Source organism: Hirsutella rhossiliensis, assembly GCF_020360975.1.
Source record: "Hirsutella rhossiliensis strain HR02 chromosome Unknown scaffold00003, whole genome shotgun sequence".
NCBI lineage: Eukaryota > Fungi > Ascomycota > Sordariomycetes > Hypocreales > Ophiocordycipitaceae > Hirsutella > Hirsutella rhossiliensis.
The window spans coordinates 993,750-1,014,209 of record NW_025408669.1 but is presented as its reverse complement, the minus strand read 5'-3'; the positions used below and the strand labels follow the sequence as shown (position 1 = coordinate 1,014,209).

General features: G+C 59.5%; 8 protein-coding genes across 8 annotated transcripts; 4 read left to right on the top strand and 4 right to left on the bottom strand.

Moving 5' to 3' along the window:
- Positions 1-2,101: 2,101 nt before the first annotated feature.
- On the bottom strand, positions 2,102-3,239 carry HRG_02858 (tetratricopeptide repeat domain-containing protein; the record flags this gene model as incomplete). Its single annotated transcript, XM_044861329.1, has 4 exons — positions 2,102-2,341; positions 2,402-2,554; positions 2,605-2,811; positions 2,862-3,239. The coding sequence occupies 4 exons, from the start codon at positions 3,237-3,239 to the stop codon at positions 2,102-2,104; spliced, it is 978 nt and encodes a 325-aa protein (XP_044722355.1).
- A 522-nt stretch (positions 3,240-3,761) lies between these two features.
- Positions 3,762-4,999, top strand: HRG_02857 (methyltransferase domain-containing protein; the record flags this gene model as incomplete). Its single annotated transcript, XM_044861328.1, has 2 exons — positions 3,762-4,059; positions 4,251-4,999. The coding sequence occupies 2 exons, from the start codon at positions 3,762-3,764 to the stop codon at positions 4,997-4,999; spliced, it is 1,047 nt and encodes a 348-aa protein (XP_044722354.1).
- Positions 5,000-5,088: 89 nt separating this feature from the next.
- Positions 5,089-6,211, bottom strand: HRG_02856 (tyrosine phosphatase family domain-containing protein; the record flags this gene model as incomplete). Its single annotated transcript, XM_044861327.1, has 5 exons — positions 5,089-5,372; positions 5,431-5,639; positions 5,700-5,912; positions 5,962-6,046; positions 6,091-6,211. The coding sequence occupies 5 exons, from the start codon at positions 6,209-6,211 to the stop codon at positions 5,089-5,091; spliced, it is 912 nt and encodes a 303-aa protein (XP_044722353.1).
- A 1,213-nt stretch (positions 6,212-7,424) lies between these two features.
- Positions 7,425-9,994, top strand: HRG_02855 (eisosome protein 1 domain-containing protein; the record flags this gene model as incomplete). Its single annotated transcript, XM_044861326.1, has 3 exons — positions 7,425-7,479; positions 7,724-9,199; positions 9,255-9,994. The coding sequence occupies 3 exons, from the start codon at positions 7,425-7,427 to the stop codon at positions 9,992-9,994; spliced, it is 2,271 nt and encodes a 756-aa protein (XP_044722352.1).
- A 462-nt stretch (positions 9,995-10,456) lies between these two features.
- Positions 10,457-11,416, bottom strand: HRG_02854 (frag1/DRAM/Sfk1 family domain-containing protein; the record flags this gene model as incomplete). Its single annotated transcript, XM_044861325.1, has 3 exons — positions 10,457-10,830; positions 10,883-11,330; positions 11,387-11,416. The coding sequence occupies 3 exons, from the start codon at positions 11,414-11,416 to the stop codon at positions 10,457-10,459; spliced, it is 852 nt and encodes a 283-aa protein (XP_044722351.1).
- Positions 11,417-12,452: 1,036 nt separating this feature from the next.
- On the top strand, positions 12,453-13,862 carry HRG_02853 (cytidylyltransferase; the record flags this gene model as incomplete). The annotated part of the gene is made up of 2 exons (XM_044861324.1): positions 12,453-12,715; positions 12,770-13,862. The coding sequence occupies 2 exons, from the start codon at positions 12,453-12,455 to the stop codon at positions 13,860-13,862; spliced, it is 1,356 nt and encodes a 451-aa protein (XP_044722350.1).
- A 365-nt stretch (positions 13,863-14,227) lies between these two features.
- Positions 14,228-15,356, bottom strand: HRG_02852 (uncharacterized protein; the record flags this gene model as incomplete). Its single annotated transcript, XM_044861323.1, has 3 exons — positions 14,228-14,762; positions 14,839-15,062; positions 15,120-15,356. The coding sequence occupies 3 exons, from the start codon at positions 15,354-15,356 to the stop codon at positions 14,228-14,230; spliced, it is 996 nt and encodes a 331-aa protein (XP_044722349.1).
- Positions 15,357-17,008: 1,652 nt separating this feature from the next.
- HRG_02851 (cellulase (glycosyl hydrolase family 5) domain-containing protein) lies at positions 17,009-18,555 on the top strand (the record flags this gene model as incomplete). Its single annotated transcript, XM_044861322.1, has 2 exons — positions 17,009-17,467; positions 17,527-18,555. The coding sequence occupies 2 exons, from the start codon at positions 17,009-17,011 to the stop codon at positions 18,553-18,555; spliced, it is 1,488 nt and encodes a 495-aa protein (XP_044722348.1).
- Between the last annotated feature and the right edge of the window lie 1,905 nt (positions 18,556-20,460).

Sequence of the window (20,460 nt, the reverse complement as noted above, 5' to 3'; positions counted from 1 at the left end):
GGGCATGCGCCTACTACCTCCCTAGGTAGGTACTGTACATGGTGATATGTACGTGCTACAGTAGATGCGTCGCCGATAGCCGCACGCACAGCAGGCATGTATGTGCGTGTAATAATTATTAATTATCCTTGCCCTCGTCAACCGTCCCGTCAACAAATCAATCGAAGCTCCCTCTCTCTCTCTCGTCGAGGCCGCAGAGGAGCGGCGTGGTGGTGGCTGCTCGAGACCCCGGACCGGACCGTGGCCGAACCCAAGACCCCTCGGCGACAGAAGAAGTCGGATGACGGCTGCCTTGTTTAGACTGCCGTCGCTTGTTTGCAGGCAGAAAACTTGCCGTCGCTTGTTGGCAGACAGAGACTCTGCGCAAAAGGCAGAAAAGTGCAGAATCGGACGGACAACGACGGGGCGGCGGTTGTTGGGTTGCAAGGCTCCGCGGTACCGCCTTGGGTACCTTTGCCTCGCCTTGGGCTCAGGCTGTAAGGCGACCTTGAGGCCAATGTACCGGGCCAGGTACCACTAGCCTCCATTCCCTCCTGCCCTCCTCACCTGGGGCCCCAGGCGTGTTCAGGCTGCCCGCCATGTGCCATATCATGTACCCGGTACTTACTTGCCTGTCATCATTTACCTAGGTACCTACCTTACTGTACCTGGTAGTAGTAGGCAGGCTGCTCACCGACACAGAGCAGGGCGCCTACTTACCTATCAATACGAGGGCCGTCAAACTCGCCATCGTGGTAATTAGGCATCTTCTGTACTTGGCACTTGGGCTGCTGTTCATCCATCTCCAGCGCTGGTCGTCGCACAGGGCCGGCTCGCTGCAGCCACGCACGGCTGGTCTCAAAGTACCGGTACCCGCCCGCTCCATGTCTCCTCCTCCTCTCTCGGTCAAGCGTCAACGACGACGACGACGACAACAACAACAACAATACCTGAGGTGTCTTGTTGTCGATCCTTTACAATATTATTAGGGTTCCAACCAGGACAGACACAGATTGACTGGCATGCCGGTCCAGCCAGATGCATGCACTGATGACTGCCTACCTGCCTGCCTACTGTACAATCCCAGCCCAGTGGTAAGTTAAGTTATCCGTACTCCAATACAGCACAGAATGCTTTTATTTTCCGACTTGATCCTGGCCGCCCTCCCCCCCCCCAGCTCACTCACATTGTACGACCGACGACGACCTTCCCTGCGCGACATGATATAATTATAATCACGCCGTCTCACCTTCCGCCTCACCCTCCTCCGCCTCTCCTCTCCGCCTCTCCTCTCCGCCACGATGCGTCCGACAAGGCATCAATCAACAGCCTCCATCGACGCCCGACCAAGACATGAACACCTCATCTATCCCCTTTTCCACCTCCATCACACGTCGTCTCTCCAGCCCGACGAGGCAGCGCTGTCTCGGCACAGACTGGCACCTGCAGCCCTGCCCAGCCCTGCCATCTCGCCTCGCCTCCTTGACCTGATCTTGTTCTTCACCACCCACTCGTCTGCATGCTTTCTTTTTGTCCATACCGCCCAGGCACCACTCCACATGTGTCTTGGTGCGTGCGCCTTTGCATGTGCATACACCACTTGGCCACCATTACAATTGTGCAAATGCCGAAGCTACTCTAGCCGCCATGCCCTGCACACCAGCCCAGCCGCGAACCGAAGCCTTGCCCACCTGCCCTCTGTGCCTCCGTACGTTGAGACATGCGACTTGTCACCAGAGACGCCTGCCCATGTATGACCTGACTGGAGCCCGAGTGGAAACCATCGCCTGCCCATCGCGTGCCCAACCCCATGTCGCCGCCATGAACCTACATCAGTGCCCAACACACGACGCACATGGGCTGTGCCCGAACCCATGCACCAACGTTCAACTCGTCGTCCCGTTCCCGGTTCGCTCCCCTGGGTGCCCAATGCCGCCTCCTCCCGTCCCTGGGCCCCAATCAAGCCGCCCCCCGGCCCCTTCATCTGCACCCCTTCGTTGCCTAAGCCCATCGACCGGCGCCTTCTGCAGCCCATGGAATCTAGCTAGCTCCCCTCGATGATGTGCAGAGCCGGCAGCATCGTCGTCTCGTCACAGGACCCTCGCTTCCATCTCGGCTGACCTCACCGGACCACCTCGCTCGACGACTTGGCCAGAAGCTCGCGCGCCGCTGCAATTTCTCCCGCCTCGTATCCTTGCCACAGCTTCTCCTGCGCTCCGTACCGCCGCACAATCTCGGCCAGCTTCCGGGTTGCCGCCTGGTTCAGCTTCTCGACCGTCGCCTGTTCGGGCACGATAAAGCCCTCGGTTTCCCCTTGCTGCTTTTTCGATTTTGCCTCGTTGCTCAGGAGCTTGTCCGTCACCTGTTTCGCTGTTCAGCCTGGTTGCTCCCCAGAGGGTCGCAAGAGAGTCCTTGACTGTACCATCTTCAGGCCGTAGTAGCCGCGCAAGTAGTCGTCGCAAAGCTCGATGCTCCGACAGTATCGCTTCAGCGACTCTGCGAGGTGTTTTTGGGGATTGCCCTCGGAGCTGTGGTCGGCCGCCATCAACGACACCTCGCCCAATCGCGCATGAATCTGGAGCATCTGGTTAGAGGCAGTCTGCTTTCTGGCCTAGGGGACCTCACGTTCCACGCGTTTGGCATCAGCACGAGAACCTCCTCCAGCGCAAAGATGGCCTGTTGATAAAGCCCCTGGGACAGATACATGTCCGCCAACTCTGCCCAAGCTTCTGGGTCTGTGGCATTAAAGTCGAGGAGCGTGTTGAGGGCAACAATCGACTCCGAGGTTTTGCCCATTGAGCGCAGTAAGGCAACCTTGCGCTTGTGAATTGGCTGCGCCAGGTCAGCAATGCTCATTGACGACCCCCTCGGCGGCGACTCACAATGTTGGCCCCGTTTTGCTCCAGCAGCGCCTCGTACTCGCCCAGGACTGCTTCTAGTTGGCTGTTGCTCGAGGCCACAGCCTCCTTTGCGAGTCCCTGCAGGGCCATGATGCGTTCGTCCTTGTCGCCAAACCGACTGACCAGCCTCTTGAGGCACTCGTGGGCGGCTGTGTCGTCGCCCGCCCGCAGGCAGGACAGCATCAGGTTCTCGTAGATGGTCCAGAGGTGGGCGGTCTCGGGGGCGGAGAAGAGGTTGAGAAGCGGGGAGGCGGAAAAGGCCTTGGGGTTGCTGCGCAGAATCTCGGGGGCCCGCTGCGCAAGCTCGAGAGCCTCGGCGGGCTTGAGGTCGCCGTGAGGCCGGAGCAGCGAGGGGGGCATTGTGGGCGGTTCGGGGCGGCTCACGTGCCGGTGAGAGTTACACTGTCGTGCGCAAGAGTTGATGCAACGGGGAGCGCAAGAAAAGGGGCGCCTCGACGGCAAGGGACTGTTCACCAAAGGCCGGACGATGGATGACGGGACACTGGAGGTCAAGCAAGTTGGCGGCTGACAGTCAGCGAGAGCTGGAGAGCTTGCGGGGCCGAGGTGGGCCCTTTGGCATCAAGTAGTGGCTAGCAGGAGCTACCTTGCCCGGCACTCGGTCTTGAGGGATCGCCAGGTCCCTCCGGATTGCGACAGGGGCCCCCCACTGTAAAAAGGATCAACCAATCTTCCGAAAGCTCATCCAATCTTGTCTCAGCAAGCCAAGAGGCCCCGCTGTCCCACCGCCTTAAATTTTCCTGGCAGTGCCGAATCCTCGTCCCAGCCCTCACCCTTTTTCCTCCCACATCGACGCAGCTGTCAATGGCCCGTGGCTCAAGGCGCAGAATCCGGCGTCACGCAGCGTGCCCGCCGCCGTAGACAATGGCGTCGGTGCCGCCAGATACCCAAGGCACTTCGCCGTCTCCTCCCACGGAAGAGATGGCCGCCCTCAATCTGCCCAGGCAGGACGATGAGGTGCCACCCCATCGATCCCACGATGCTACCAAGAACCTGAAGCGGAGCGATCCGTTTCAGTTTGGCAGCCGCTTTCTCACAGAGGAGGACGATGTCTTTGAGTTCAACGCCTGGGACCATGTCGAGACGGACGAGGCGTACAAGGAGTATGCCGAGGGTCAGTTTGAGAAGCAGCGCCAGGCTCCCGTCTCGGACTTTGACAAGAGTAAGCTCATACCTTTTTCTTCCTCCACTGTCATGATGATTACCCAACCAATGCATAGTTCATCTGATTCTTCATGATGAAAACGCTACCTTCAAGTCTTTCGCTCCCATCTGACTGGCACCTCTTACTCCTCACGCCCCCCCCCCCAAGCCCCTTGTGTGCTGCGCCTAAATACTGATGCACACTCAAAGACAGGTTCAATACGGATCCGGCAAAGTGGTGGAATCTGTTCTACAAGAACAATGCTTCCAACTTCTTCAAGAACCGCAAATGGCTTCAGCAAGAGTTTCCAGTCCTGGCCGAAGTGACGGACCCAAGGGCTGGGCCCAAGGTCGTGTTGGAGATTGGCGCGGGCGCCGGCAACACGGCCTTTCCTGTGCTAGCCAACAACAGAAACCCGCACTTGAAAATCCATGCCTGCGACTTTTCCAAGACCGCCGTAGAGGTCATGCGGAGTCATGAGGCGTATGACCCCGAGTACATGCAGGCCGACGTTTGGGACGTTTCTGCAGACTGCCTGCCTCCCGACGTCGAAGAGGGGTCCGTAGATGTCGCCGTCATGGTCTTCATCTTCTCGGCCTTGGCGCCCCAGGAGTGGTCGCGGGCCGTGGGCAATGTCCACAGACTGCTCAAGCCGGGAGGCGTGGTCTGCTTCCGCGACTATGGGAGAGGGGACCTGGCGCAGGTGCGGTTCCGCAAGGGCCGGTACTTGGACGAAAACTTTTACATCCGCGGCGACGGCACGCGCGTCTACTTCTTTGACCGCGATGAGCTGGCCGGCATCTGGACGGGCGAGGACTCGGCCGACTCTGAGGGAGCCGAGACGCCCCAGTTTGAAGTGGAGAAGCTGGGCGTCGACCGCCGGCTCCTCGTCAACCGGGCGCAGAAGATCAAGATGTACCGGTGCTGGTTGCAGGGGAGTTTTAGGAAGAAGCAGTAGACCATGATACCCTCGTTGCCCTCGTTTGCTCAGCTGTCGACTCGTCGTGGCCACGTTTACGTGAACATGTATATTTATTTATTGCCTGGTCAGTATAAGAGCGCCTTGCGGAGCTTGGCACGCTCGTATCCGCCAAAGCCGATGTGGTCGAGGTAGGCGTCGAGGCCGCCGTACTTTGTGGCCAGATGGCTCTCGGTGCCGACAATCATGTTGTCGGCGGTGCCGGCCCATTCGTCGGAGAAGCCGGCGTTGCGCACCTCGACCAGCCTCTCGGCGCGGTCCGAGACGAGGGCGTCGTCGGTGAGGAAGTAGTCGTGCTCAATGGCCGCGACAGGCACGCCGAGGATGAGGAGGATGAGGGTACAGACGAGGCCTGTGCAAGTGCTCTTTAGCACTGGGTAGCAGCCCGGGGCAAGGCTCTCGAGACGCACCTGTTCTGTCCTTGCCCAGCGTGCAGTGGACCAAGGCGGGCGTCGCCTGCGGGTGGGTGTAGAGGGACAGGACCTGGCGGATCTCGGCGCCGGCGTGGTCGAGGGCGGCCTTGCCGAGGCCGAGGAGGCCGATGGGGACGAGTACCTCGGAGGCCATGATGCGCGTGACGTGCAGGCGGTAGCCGAGGAGAAAGAGGCAGATGGTCTTGCTGGGGAGGAAGGGGTCGGTGCCCGGCTCGTGTCGGAGGCACTGGATGAAGACGACTCACATAAAGGCCCACCAGGTCAGCTGGCTCATGAGATATCGCTCTACGGGGCGGCCGATGATGTTGACGGGCAGGTAGCCGATGCCCTCGATGCGCGGAGAGCTTGACGACCAGGTCGGGGCGGGTACCTTGGCCCACGACGAGGAGGAGGCCGGGGGCGAGTACAGGTCTGGCCGTTGCTGCTGCTGCTTCTTGGCCTGCTGGCGGAGCTCGGTGCTATCACGATAAGCCGTCTGGCAAGCTCGGGCACGTGGGAAGGCCATACTCGGTCCGCAAGTCTATGATGGTCTTGATGCCGAGGCGATCTCGTAGCAGGGCTCTGTCCTCTGGGCAGGCGGCATCTGTTTGCTCTAGTCAGCGAGTGCAATGCGAGTGATGGCAGAGAGCGACTCACCCGGCCTGGCGGAGCGGTAAAAGAGGCCTTCGCGGACCAGCTTGCGGCCGAGGAAGCGGTTGACGGTCAGGCCGACGTCGCGGAAGTTGGGGACCTGGCGGAGCTGGACGGACTGGTCCATGACGGGGGGCCACCCGGGCGTGGGCTGAGGGGCACTGCGTTGGCTTGAAGCTGCGGTTGGTGGCGGGTTGCGACGACGACGAATTAGAGAGAGTGTGAGAGTGGGTGGAGTGTTGCTCCAATTGAGGATATTGAGGATGGAAACGGCCAGATGGGACGGCGCATTAATTAGTCACTATTTTTCGCCGTCGATTACGGTCTAGCTAGCTGGGACTGTGGCCATGATAGCCTCACCCGTGGGGTCAATCCCCGGGGGGCATGGAATGGTAGACGCTGTTGGTTCTCGGCAGTTCACCTGCGACAATGAGCATGGCATGTCTTGAGATGGACGACGACGGTTTATCCATTGCGGACGGATTGCTCTGGGTGCGTCAAGCAGGCGTTGGCCAAGGCTTGGATGGCATGGCAGACTGCCAGACAGACAGCCTCAACGGCAGGTTGCTCCGCAGCACAGTGCTGTTGGCCTTTTCACTTACACGATGCGTGAGCAGTGCTTCTTTGAGCCTTTGCAACGCAGCTTGGTACAGCGCAGCTTGGTACAGTACGGTAGTGAGTGAGTGATGCGGCAGTCTGGCCGAGTCTTTCGGTCTGGGGAGTTACGTATAGGGCTGCGTACGGGCCACGTCCAGATGCAGCCTAGCCTGTGCCGCACAGCGTCATGCAATCTGGGGCCGCAGCGCCTCGATGACGTCAAGCCTGGGGAACAGGTCCGTCTTTCCTTTTTTTGTTTCAGCTGCGCGGGCACTTCGTACCGCCGGATGCCGCGGCACTGTATCTGTCACCCGCGCAAGCGGTCAGCATACAGTGTGAACTAAATCACAGGTACCTGCGCCGCGGCAGATCCGAACGGACGAACTGGTTGGGGAAAGGCAGCTTCTCCGGTCCGGCTGGCGGAATAAAACCATCCAACTTAGCCCCTCCTCGCCTGGTCCTACACCTACGCCGTCGACCTGCCTCGAGTGGTGATTGCTTCCGGCGTCCACCTTGGTTTGCCCAACCTGGACCACGTGGCTCTGGCTCGTCAGCACACATCGACACATCGACCACTGCATCGAGTTCCGCGCGGAAGAGCCCCCGCCATCGCAGGAAAAGAAGCAAAACCAGGATCCTTGTCGACGGCACCGCAATAAATGGCGGGCGCAGTGGCAGGCGCAGTGGCAGGCGCAGTGGCAGGCGCAGCGGCAGGCGCCGCCGCCAGCTCAGACACGACTGCCATGGCAGGCGACAAACCCACGCTCCGGCAGCGGCAGCAGCAGCAGTTCTCGGCAGGTGCGTTCAGCTCAGTGCCCGGACAGGGGAAACTACCCCACCCCTCCCTCCTCCCTTCCTCGCCTACCACCTACCTACCTACTACTACTATGCTTTTCCATTGTGACGTTCGGTGCCCAAACCCCCCACCTTCCACTCCCTCCCCCCCTCCCTTTCTTTCTTGATCCCCGCACTCTCCTCCATTGCTCCGCCCTCCAACATCGAGCCTCTTCCCAGCAGCAGCAAACTCACGCCTCGCCAATAGCCGCAGCCGCTGCAAGAATCAGATACGCCGACCCTCGCACCCTGCCCAGCTTCCCCTCGTCGGGCCTCGCCTCCAACGGCGCAGCCGCCAGCGCCGCCGCCACCCTCGGCTGGGCAAACCAAAAGTCGGTCGACCCCTGGAAGCCCGACCGAGCATCCTCCGCCTCGGCCGCCGCCGCCCTCGCTTCTGACTACAAAATGGCCCCCTCGCCCCAATCCCCCGCCAACTCGGATGGCCACAAGGCTGCCCTACTCGCCGTCGGTTCCGCAGGCGCCGCCCTCAAGCAGTCCAATGCCGCCAAGCCTTCGTCCAACCTCCACGACTCTTGGGGCAACTCGGCAGCCACCCAGGCCTTTCATGCAAATCGCCCCGCCTCTGCCGAACCGCCCAACCTCACACACGGAAGCTCGGCCGCGACGCAAGCCTTCAACATTGGCCGCTCCATGTCGACGACAAAGGCCCCTTGGCCGCCCAACGACAAGTCTTCTTTGACTACTGCAAACGACTCGGTTCGCACCCGTCAGCGAGCTTCCTCGAATGCTTTGGATGGCGCCACCAGGGCACACCGCGCCTCGATGCAGGCGAAGCTGCCAACAGAGGAGGCCGGCGCCGTCTCCGTCGTCACCATGACGCGGAACATGTTCACCTCGGCCCCCCCCGTCCAGCCCGAGGCGGACGAGCGATCCAACAATGAGAGGCTGCACCAATCGGCGGTGGAAATGGCAAAGAAGATGTATAGCCAACATCAAAAGATGGCCCACCAGACAAAGAGTGCACAGACAGGGCAGTCGGAAGTCGACCAGGTCAGCCCCTATCTCAACCTGCAGGACGCCGCCTACAAACAGGCCCAAGAGCGCCTGGCCAAGCTTCACAACGAGCACATGAAGAGCCGCGAGTACCAGGAGTACTACGGAAACGAAAAAGTCCCGCGTCACAAGCTCTCGGTGGCGGCCAAGCTGCGACGCCGGCTCTCCGACAGCGACAGCCTTGGCGATCGCCAGCGTTCCCGCGAAATCCGCGAGCAAATGTCCATGTTCTCCAACAAGCTGTCTCAGGTGGACAAGGACAAGCGCGAAAAGGACCGTGAAGCGCTGCTGGCCGCAGCGCAGCGCAATGTAAAGGCGCGCCTACAGACCATGGACGAGAAGACGTACCGGGACAAGGGCAGACTAAGCCCCACGCGGTTGACCGAGTGGGAAGTCAAGGCCCAGCAGGCAGCACAGTCTCGCCACGACTCTCGAACCGAGAACAAGGGCAAGGTGGATATCGGAGGCGGCAAGTTCATGGCCCGCGAAGAGGTCGACGCCATTGCCATCAAGAGGGTGCAGCCCGTTCTGGACAACATCAACGAAAAGGCCGGGGCCGAGCGAGAGCGACAGGCGGTCCTGCGCATGGAAGAGGAAGCCCGGCGAGAGGAGGGCGAGAAGCAAAAGGCCCGCGAGCGCGAGGTCAAGGAAATCCAGAAACAAGTCAAGGGTAAGTCGAGACAAGCCCGTCGCCACTGCTTGACGTCGCTAACAGGGCTTTACAGAGCAAGAGAAGCAAGAAGAAAGGGCCAGGAAACAGCAAGAGAAACAGGATGAAAAGACGGCCAAAGCCGAGGAGAGGCGACATGCAAAGGAGGATAACCACAAATTGAAGCACGAGACTGCGGCAGTGGGCCAGCAGCATAATGAGGAGCACACTGGCGACGTGGAGGGTTCCACGCGCCAGGATGAGGCATTGGGTTCCAACCCGCCCGGCCGCCGCCCGACGACTGAATCGGATGGCGAGTCGCCAGGTACCGCGCAGCGAAAGTCGGAGATGCCAACGTCGCCAACGTCGAAAGTCAAGGGATGGATCAAGAATCGCTTCTCACGGGGAAAATCGCTGTCGGAATACGGCGACAAGAGGCGAAGTTTCTTTGGTGGGGCGGCCATGAAGGAGCACGAAGCCAACAAGAGCACCACGAGCCTTGATAAGAGGCCGACGGGCTTCCGAGACGTGGTTATGACGGCCAAGGCTGAGCCTGCAGACGACAACGAGGCGAGGGGGGCGGCATCTGGATTTCACAAGAAGGCGGGCGGGGGGCACTCGGAGCGGGATTCGCACGGGGTGAGCCCCGCCAGCACGCCCCTAGAGGAGGAGGAGAGGCGGCTTGGCGACGACTCTGGAGGGCAAGACGGGTCCCCGACCAGCCTGGAGCCGCCGCGGCCGATTGACGACGGGGGCAAACGTGTGAGTAGCAGTCCGACGCGCGACTCGCGATTTCGAGAAATGATTGACCGGTGATGGGTTTTGCGAGTGGGAGCGGGACTTTCTACTCGGGGGGTGGAAGCTGAAGTAATTTAGTTATGCTGGATTTAAGTCGAGTTGCTCGTGTCACGTTGATGATGCGTGCACATGTATGAAGGCTGAGAAGATGTATATAAATGTGTTCATGTAAGAGTGGTGGTCACTGACAAATCAAGATTGCAATGGCGTTTATTGTGTATTTAATATTACCCATTGACTTGAAGCATGGCGAAGGTCGAGTGAGAACAGCAGTGGCGGGCGATTTCGTATGAATTATGGCCAAGAGAATGCCTCCCACGCCAGTGTCTCACTGGTGAGTCTTTGCCATGAATGCGTAGAGGTGTACACACACACACACACATATATATATGCGCTCGAGTGCGTATGCTGCATGGAGAGCGCAACAACGACAGGTTTGTGCAACGTCTTTACCCCTTGCTCCCCTTTCCCGGGCGGACCTCAAAAGTTAATGGGGTTCCGGTCCATGGGATAGTCGCGCGGGTGCAGGGCCGAGGCGCTGGTAGTGGCGTTTGAGGAGGCGGCGGCGTCGTCGGGGTCAGCGCCGGCGGACACGGCGGCGGCCTCATCGACGAAGCGCGGCTTCTCGAAACGGGAGCCCGGATCCCTGGTGGCGACGGCCGGGTAGAGGTCGATGACGAAGGAGAGGATGTAAAAGGTGAAGATGAAGGCGACGACCCACTCGAAGACGGCGGCGACGTCGGTGTGGCGAGTATAGGAGGTGGCGGCGAAGATGATGGCAAGGACGAGCTCGACGAGGACAAAGGTGAGCTTGACCCAGAAGGAGGCGCGGAGGACACGGTGCTGGCGGTTTTCTGCTTGCCAATTAGCCACGGCCATGGGCGACGGAGAACACAGGGGGCGCACTGATGCCGAGGCGCTGCGACTCCCAGCAGGTAAAGACGGCGGAGAACAGGTAGCCGGCAATGAAGAGGAGGAGGAAAATGTCGTGCAGGCCGTGGAAGCGCCAGGTGTCAAAAATACTGAGGAGGATGAGGCCGGCGGTGCCGACGAGGGCAAAGGCAATGGTGAGGATGGCGAGGGCCTTTTCGCCGGGGGAGGCGTTGGGGACGAGGCGGCCCGAGTGGCGGAGCCAGCGCTCGGCGACAAAGGCGGAGTCGAGGGTGAGGGTGGTGGCGACGGAGCCGGCGATGAAGAGGGGCTTGAGCTCGTGGGCGCCGACGTTGCTGATGTAGGCGATGGAGGCGCGGTCCGACATGGACGGGTAGTGGCGGCGGTGCGTGTCGATGATCCAGTGGAGGAGGAGGCCGAGGAGCATGCCGAGCCAGACGAGGCTGGAGAGGACTGGGATGGTCTGGGCCAAGGAGGTGAGGCGCTGTGTTTTGGAGAAGAGCAGTGGGGAGGACGTACCCAGTAGGATATCAAGCCCCGGAGCGCCATGGTGGAGGTGGTGGTGAATGAGGCTGTTGGTGATGATGGGCAATGGATGTTGACGAGAGGTCTATTGCGAAACGGGACGGCGCGTCATGAACACCGCATGTCTGCAAAGCACACACTCGGGCATATACAGCAAAACGCCTCCAAAAGAGCGAGAAAGCCAAGCAGTTCCCCCTCTTGCTCTGTTCGTCGCCCAACCCTCTCTTCTCACTCTGCCCCCCACGGAGGCCTCGGGAAGCTTTGGGCGGCGCAGGACCAGAGGCCCGTCTCACAGGGTAAACAGACGGTCCTTTCCCCCCCTTCTGTGCGAGAGCAGTTGACCGTGCTCCTGGGGGTCGTGAGGGCGCGCACGAGGCGAATTGCGGTACGTGTTTATGTGTATGTGTATTTGTTGCTGTCGGCGTGTCTTGGGAATGAGCGGGCCGTTGCCAAGCCAGTTTCGGAGCGAATGGGAGGTTTGATGATGCTGGTGGGTTGGACGAGTGGGGATTGAGCTGCAGGTGGTGGTGGTGGGAGAAAAGAAGATGTTCTTGTCTAATGATGGAGTGATGGAGTGATGGAGTGGGAGAAAAAGAAAAAAGAGGTGACGTTGTTGATTGTTGGCACAGCGATGACGTAGGCGACTAGCGTAATCCACCACAACACCGCTCGGACGGACGCTAAGTCCGCGATGGCAAGATTATAAAAGAACTAAAGCTTTAATATATAGGTAGGTACCTTGGTAGCCACTACCTAATACCTCCTGTTCCTACCTACGGTAGGTAAGGTAGGTAGCCAGGCTGGCGAGTAACTACCTGGGTAGGTCGGTAATTAGTAATTAATTAACTAATTATATGCTAGACCTTTGTAATCCTAGTGGGCTGTACAGTAATTGCGACTGCACTGCACACAAGGGCGACCACGTTACGTCATCGCACGTGCTTACTGCTCGGCACCGTCAGCCGAGGACGATGGAGCAGACAGACTCAATCCACCCACCACCAAGAGGAAAAGAGGGAATAACCGCCGCGAGGGCTCGCTCCCTCTCCCCATCGGCAGCATGGCGACAGACTCATCGCCCGGCAGCGCTGGCCCCCACCCGCCGTCGCTGCTTCTCCTCCCCGCGCCTCCGCGCCCGGCGGCCGCCCGCCACCTCCTCGGCGCTGCCTACCGGGCGCCCCTGACGGCCGTCCTGACGCGCTTGAGCCAGCAGTATGCACGGCAGGAGGCCCCGGGACCGGCGCCGGTGCTTGTCGTGGCCGTTGCCGGCTCCTCCATCCTCGCTGCGAGCAGCAGCAGCGCCGAGACCGACGCCAAAGCCGAGTCCGAAGCCGAGACCAAAGCCGGGACGAGCGCCCGGGCCAGATGCACGTCCAGAATGGTCCGCTGGAAGCCCGCGCAGTCGCTCCTCGCCCGTCTCTACGCCATAATCGCCTCCATCTGCGCCGAGCGCGACATCGCCGCCCACCTCGGCAGCCACGAGCCCGGCTCCGTCGACGCCCGCGTCGTCCTCGTCCACTGGAGTGGCCGTGCAGAACAGCCGGGCCTGCCCTGTCGACACGGTCCCGCCGTCTTGGACCTGGCCGCCTTTGCCGCGCAGGTGCGGCCGTGGAGGACCCTCTTCCACACGAGCTGCGAGCCCGGCTGCGAGCTGCTGGCTGCCTATCTCGCGCACGCCGAGGGGGGGCAGAAGCTGCTGCCGAGCCAGATCTGCGCCGTCGACGGCGACATGACCTTTTCCGGTGCAGGCTCCGGCACAGGCTCCGGCACAGGCTCCGGTGCTGAGGTGGCATGGGAAAAAGACGGCGTTGGAGGATACAGCACCGTTTGCCTGGGCGGCACCTTTGATCACCTGCACCCTGGCCACAAGCTGCTCCTCGAAGCGGCCGCGTTGCTGCTCGCCGTGCCCGACAGTGGCGTAGAGCCGTGCACCATGATTGTCGGCATCTCGGGCGACGAGCTGCTCACCAAGAAGGAATACGCCTCGGAGCTGCAGCCGTGGGAGGTGCGCGCGCGCTCCGTCGTCGCCTTTCTCTCCACGGCGCTCAGCTGCGCCCCGACCACGGCGGCAGCTCCCGTGACCAGGGTGCCGACGACGCCGGGGCCCGAGGGCGGCTCGAGCGCCGCGCCGGAGTTGCACGCGGCGCTGCGCGACGGGGCCGTGCTGGTGCGGTGCGTCGACATCCGTGACCCGTTTGGGCCGACGGTGACGGAGGAGCGCATCGGCGCCATTGTGGTGTCGGGCGAGACGCGCAGCGGCGGGCAGGCCATCAACGACAGGCGCACGGCGCGCGGGTGGGCGCTGCTCGACGTCTACGAGATTGACGTGCTGGATGCGACCGGGACCGAGGCGAGTGACGGGGGAGAGGGTGGTGGCGCGGACAGGGAGGCCAGGCTGGCGGCCAAGATCAGCAGCACCGAGATACGGAGGCGCAAGGCTTTGGGCCGAGACGGACAGGGTAAGCGGTAGCTGGTTGGCGACACGGGTTGCGTAGAGATGAAAGTGCTCGTCTACGGCCAGCGTGTGTTTGTTTGTCATGATTTCGCGATATCCAACACAAGCACGGGCGTTGGTTGACGCGCCCTGGGACTCACTCACTTGGGCACCGTCTTGCTTCCACCAACGACGATGCCCCCGGCCTGGGACTGACTGTACGCAGGGCGGTGCTGGTGCTGGTGCTGATGTTCAACCGCGGCTTGGTGGGTGTGAGTGCTGCTATCAAAACTGAAGAATTCCATTTTACTGGTAAACCTAAGCCAAGTTAAATATGAAGAACAATACTCCTTGATGGAGTAATAGAATCGGATGCTCGACCATCAAGTCACTCACTCCTCTCAGAACCCAAGTATAGTTGCTTTAAACGCTGGCCAATACTCCTCCTCGGCCCACACTTTCAACCGCTGCAGAGACACCGCCAGCTGGTAGATGTCCGGTATGGACTCCGTGGTGCCCATGGACAGAGACTTAAACGTTGTGGCCATGAAGTCTTCGCCGAGTGTCGTGGCAACAAATTTCCAGTCGTGCCCCTGGACGATGATGCCCGGCAGAAATTGGAGGGCTAGCCGAGCCCTCTCCTCGTCCGAGTTCCCCAAGCGTAGGCTTCGCCACTGGGCCGAGTGCCAAGTGGCCATCCGAAGCAAAGCGACGGCGGAATCTCCTCCTTGGTGCTTGGTCTCGATGGAGATTGCGATGGGATGCTTGCTTAGATTTCCCCACTCGGTATGATTGATGGAGAGGTCCGGCCGCGTTCGGCAGAGATCATCAATGACTCGCTGTTCCTCTTTGTTTGGTCGGATCGCGAGACAAAAGTCGACCATTTTACCCGGGGCTTCCTTGGGTTTGTATTGGGGGATGAGCGCAGCGTTGGTGCTACAGTATTCCAGGCTTGTCAGTCAGCAGCACCATGATATAAAGAGTTTCAAGAGGGGTAAAAGCGTAGACTGGCCAGTATCTAAAGTCAAGAAGAAGACCATTTGGATCTCGCCGCAGCACCCAGTCAAGAAGCGGCGCGTGGACATCTGCATTCCACGATGACTCGCCCTCGCAATCCATGTCGCACTCAGCGGCCCGTCTATCGATTCTGCCAACAAAATCGATAGGGGGGTATCGCAGACGGGTAGTTTCTTCATTGTCCGAAAACGCATCGATTGGGAACTGAAAGGCTGCAAGCTGCAATGACGGTGGCTGTCAGCCGGGGCCAGTCGACCACGGGTGCCCAAGTATTACCTCGTGTCGAAGCCGCGTTGGCAGTATCGCAACACCGCGGCGAATACGTTTCAGATCCTGGGACAGCGTTCGGAGCGATGGGGGCAGCTGGGCACCATCAACGGGAAAGCTGGCCTGGCGGAAGCCCGTCGACTGAAGGCTAGCGTTGCGGAGCTGTTTCCTCGGGGAAGAATTGCGCGAGACACCAGAGGATGCGTATGACGACGTCGATTTCCTCGAGGGGCTATCCATGCTCATTGCTTCTGGTGTATTGACCAGTACCGGAGGCCGCTTGCGGGGTCGAGGCGTCGAGTCTGGCCCAAGATCAAGACCACCATCATTGTGCTCTCGTCTGCGACGCTTGGGCGAGACCGACATTGCTGTGGTTTCGTGGTAATGAGGGCGCCTCACCGATGAGCAGGTATTGCCTGAAGCAGAGACGGAGGGCGTTGGCAAAAGTCGTCTCCCGGCGTTGGATCCGCCGTTTTCCAGGTCAAGACGCGCTTGCTTTCTTATTCGTTCCGGGCCTTGCTGAGGATCGTCTTGCGTGATAGTGTCAAGCCAAGTCAAGACGTCCGGTGTGCCCATCATGGCCATTACCGTGCGCAGCCGGAGGACGGTGGTGGGCGGCGGTGCGGCGATGGAAGTGAACTGGAAGGGAGAAGCGAGGATGGCGTTGACGGTTGCCTAGGAAACGTCGGACGTAGATAGAGCGGGGCATAAGTCACCAAGTCGCCAAGTCGCCAAGTCACCCCAGCCCCAAGTCTTTAGGTACTTTACAGTGGGTCGACACTGGAAAGGACGGATGTCACGTGGAAGGACAGTCAATTATGACAGTCACGACTCACTTGCAGCACCATCTGCAGGAGTGTGCACTGTGTACACTGTGTGCGCTGATGTGCACTCCATTTTTGCCGAGCAAAATGACGTCTCACAGGCGGCCTCCTTCCTTATCGAAGCCCGCTTCGATTGAAGTGCGCCACAGGACCCCGCCCGCTAGGTAACATATTAGCCCGAATAGCATCAATTTGAATATACGCCTTGACTAGCAAGCGCACGACTCCACCAAGCTAACGGGAGCACCAAAACAGCAACAAGGAAAGCAAGGATACTGTCCGCATGGGGTGGTGAGGACTCGCTTGGCTCTTTTGGATATTCTGCTAAGCTCCCGTTCTCTAGGAACTTCTTTTCTTGTATTGGCATCGAGCCTATGTGCTGCTTTTCGAGGTAGGATGCTATCGCAACAAAGCATGTTCCCTGTGTTAGCCTGTAGCTCACTTCCTCTAGCAATCCCTCGTCATGCATGCGAAGCGCATCGCCTCGGAATACCCTAGAGATGTTCTCTGCTCGTGCCTATCTGTACCCTTCCCCTTTGCTCATTAGTACTATCTCCCCATGTCGCCCCGCGCCCTGCGTCGACGCAACCCTGCTGGTGGCTTTTTCATAGGCATGATACTGACTGCGGCACTCGGTGGCGGCCAAGGGAAGCCACTATCACTCGGGTATTTTACTCCCGTCGGTATTCGCAGCTCTGCTAAAGAGACTGGAGTTGCCTTGGAGGACCGAAGCGTGACTTGGCGCTGCGGGGGAGCGGCGGGAGCGCGGTCGGAGCGGTCGGAGCGATCGGAGCGGCCCGAACAAGTGGGGCCGGAGCGGGGGGTCTGCGCGGCCCGATCCTAGCCCTGGGGTTGTTTTGTGGGCCATTTCTACGACCAGCTGCCAGAAGGGGGTAAGGGGTGTAACTAACCCCGCATTATGGAGAGACGAGCGCCGGGCGTTTATATAAAATCGCCCTGTGGTCGGTCCCTTTTGGTTCCCATCACCGTCTGGGCGCTTCTTCCCACCCTCCCGCCCTCTCCCTGCTTTTCCTTTTCCGTTTATTCTTAGTCCCTTTAATCTTAGTCGGAGAAATGCTGTTCACTCCCATTGCTGCTGCATCGCTGTTGGCGGCCGGAGTGTTGGCTCGGGATGCCGAGGGCTGGTACAAGGCCCATCCAGGCATGTCGCGTATCAGCCAGGTGAACCAGGACACGCATCAGATCGTCGATGAATTCGGCCGTACGCGCTTCTTCCACGGAACCAATGTCGTCATGAAGAAGCCGCCATGGCATCGGCCGTTGGAGTGGGTGCCCGGTGTCTCGTCCTTTGGCGAGCAAGATGTCCGAAATCTGCACGACTTGGGCCTGAACGTTGTGCGGCTGGGCCACAGCTGGGCCGGTGCAGAGCCGGTGCGTGGGCAGTACAACCAGACGTTTCTGGACATCATGAAGAAGCAGACCAAGATGGCCGAGGACCATGGCCTCTATGTTTTGGTGGACGCCCATCAGGACTGCCTGTCGCGGCAGCTCTGTGGCCATGGAGTACCCGACGTAAGTGTAGATGCGCCGCGCAGCATATTGGCACAGCTGATGCGGACACGGCCCTGTAGTGGTTTGTCAAGAAGGACTGGGTATCGAGCGGCAACATGTATCCGTTTCCCCTCAAGCTGATGCCGTTCCCCGTCGACAAACGCGGCTTCCCGTGGCCGCAGTCGCTGTGCGACAGTGTCGACTGGGCCGTGAGCTACACGTCGGTGGCGCTGGGCAATGCGTTTGGGCGGCTATACAACAACTACGACGGCCTGGGCGATGCTTTTGCGGCCTACTGGAAGAAGCTGGCGTCCGAGTATGCCGAGACGACCAACGTGGTCGGGTATAACCTGCTGAATGAGCCGTGGGTGGGCGACACGTGGGCCGATCCGACACTGCTTGTGCCAGGAGTTGCCGACCACAAGGTCCTCGAAGGGCTCTGGAACCGCGCGGCCAAGCAGATCCGCGCCGTCGACAAGGACACGCTCGTCTGGTTCGAAGGCGCCACCCTCGACATCCTGTCAGGCTTCAGCAACGTCCCTCTCGGGGACGGCTCCAAGTCGGTGCACTCGTTCCACTACTACAGCCCGCCGCAGCTGGGCTCTATTTCCACGACGCTCAACAACCGCCGCAGGGACAACGAGCGCCTCCGGACCGCCGGTGTGCTGACCGAGCTCACCTTCTGGATGGGCGACGATAGGCAGATGCAGGGCCTGGCAGATGCCATGTCGGCGACCGACGCAAACATGGTTTCCTGGATCGGCTGGGCGTACGAGAACCTGTACAACGGCACGTCTGGTCGGCCTCACCCCGAGCTGGCGAAGCACTACAGCCGGGCATATCCCGCCGCCGTCGCCGGCACTCCCACCAGCTTCGGCTTTTCCGAGAGCTCGGCCACCTTCAAGCTGCAGTTCACGTCTGATCCAAATATCGACGCGCCCACCGAAATCATCCTGCCCGCGTCCACCTTCCCCGACGGCTATCGCGTCCAGGTCTCGCCCGACGGCAGCTTGCTGCAGTACGCGCGCGACAAGCGCACCCTGGCCTTGTTCCCATCCTCCGGCATCAGGAAGGCCACCGAAATCTCCGTCACAGTCACTCGTAAATGACCTCGTGCATAGTTTACCTCCAAATTTACTACGTGCTTCTTTCACGAGTACAGGTCTATGGCCTAGACATGGCTATTCCTACAACTCTACACTTAAGTAGCGTACAGGGAGACTTCAAGATCTGTCTCCAAGTGTTACCGTAGCCATTTAGCCCCCTTTTTCCGTAGCAGAGAACTTGTTATCTTGATACCTGCCTAGAAGTTCGGTGCCTGAGACTTGGCGGCGCAGCGTTATTCGCTCAAGAACGACCAAGGAGATTGCTCTGCTATGTATTAGACGGAGTGAAATAGTTGATATATCGCAACATAGCTGGTTATTGAACTCATACGGTTTATAGCTGGTTTCCTTGTCTGCTCTGCCCGACATACATCTATCTTTGGGTTCTCTTGGTTCTCTCATCTTGACGACCGTCAACCGCAGGCGCCGTCCACAGCACGTTGCCGCGGCCGTCGCGAGACTGCCCTGTCTGGGCCCAGGGCTTGACTCCTAGGGTGCCTATACTTAACGATGCCATGGTAAACTCACCTCAGCCCTCGCCAAAATACTAACTAGTAGCACAAACCCTTGGGTGTCAGGCGGTTGTCACGCATCGGGCATCAGTGAACGACGGTGGCCGCTCAGGGCTCTGGCTGTGGAGAACAATATTACGAATGAGCGAAGACTTCCGTAACTACTCGGCTCGACCCTGTGGCCAGGAACATCAGTATACAAAACAAAGATTTCCAGCTGCACGTCTTCGGATGACGGTTCCGGATCCCCAAGAGTTGGCTCAGAGGCGTTGAACTCGCTCCTCCCGATTCCAGCCCAGGTTATCTGGCACTTTCTTTTTGAAGCTCGATCCGGCAAAGACGTTTACAACTATCAGCGACTGGGCAACTTCAGGGGTTCTCTTGCAGAGACGATGCATATCACCGAAAAGGACCTATATGAAGACCTGGAGATATTAACTTTCCCGAATCTGGGGAGCCTTGGAGAGACTTTTATTGTCCCTGGAGGTTTAAAAAGACCAATGGGGGGTATTAGCGATATGTCCTGTTTGCTGTCAACTAGGTCACGACTACGTTTGCCTCATCAAGCAGGCAGATAGTGTGGGTTTAACACCGTCAACCTTCCTCCGAGAAGGGGGAAACAAGACTGATCTGCTTCGGCCAGTATTTTTCTACGGAGCCGAGGCCGAAGCTGGCCCGGCACAGCCTGGTAGCGGATCGGTAGCCCACTGCTTAATCCAATACAATATTTCTCCTTTGCATAGAAAGAACACTTGGTGACGCATGCCAGGTAGCGACATGCTCGTGCTGGGGTTCCGGGGTTCCGCGAGAAACTGAAACAAAGTGCCCGAAGCAATACATTCAGGAACTATCAGTCCCTACCGCAGAGCCCCCCACATCTCGTCATGGTCTGGAACCATAGTAAGAACCGGTTTTCTAGAATCCCTCTTTTTTTGCAGCCCGAGTTCGTCTCTTGTAAGCGGAGTCGCGTAAACGACATCGTATGTCGCTGGAGGCTGACTTTGAGCAGAGAGCTTGGCGGCAGCCCCGTCTCTCCTCGTCTGCGACATGCTAGCGCTGCTTTGACTGGCTTCAACTCGTTGCCGGACTCGAAACTTCCCCCAGGCATAATTCTTTGGTCTTCCGATGCCATCTTTGCTCTGTGACGGCCCGGTGCCGTGGTACCGTGCAAACTTGAAAGCCATGTCGGTTGGACTTGGACGAGAGACAAACGAGCCGTGGACAAGGCTCTTCTCGTGAGCAGTATAACTTTGACGCTGTTAGGATGGAGGATAGTTAACAAGTGCACGGCTCAAAATGATAAGTGCAGAAGCAGGCCGCGCCAATCCTCAACCGCGGCAGGTAACGAATTGAGTGTAAAGCTGTTGACTTGCAGAGCGTGGAAAGGGAAGATGTG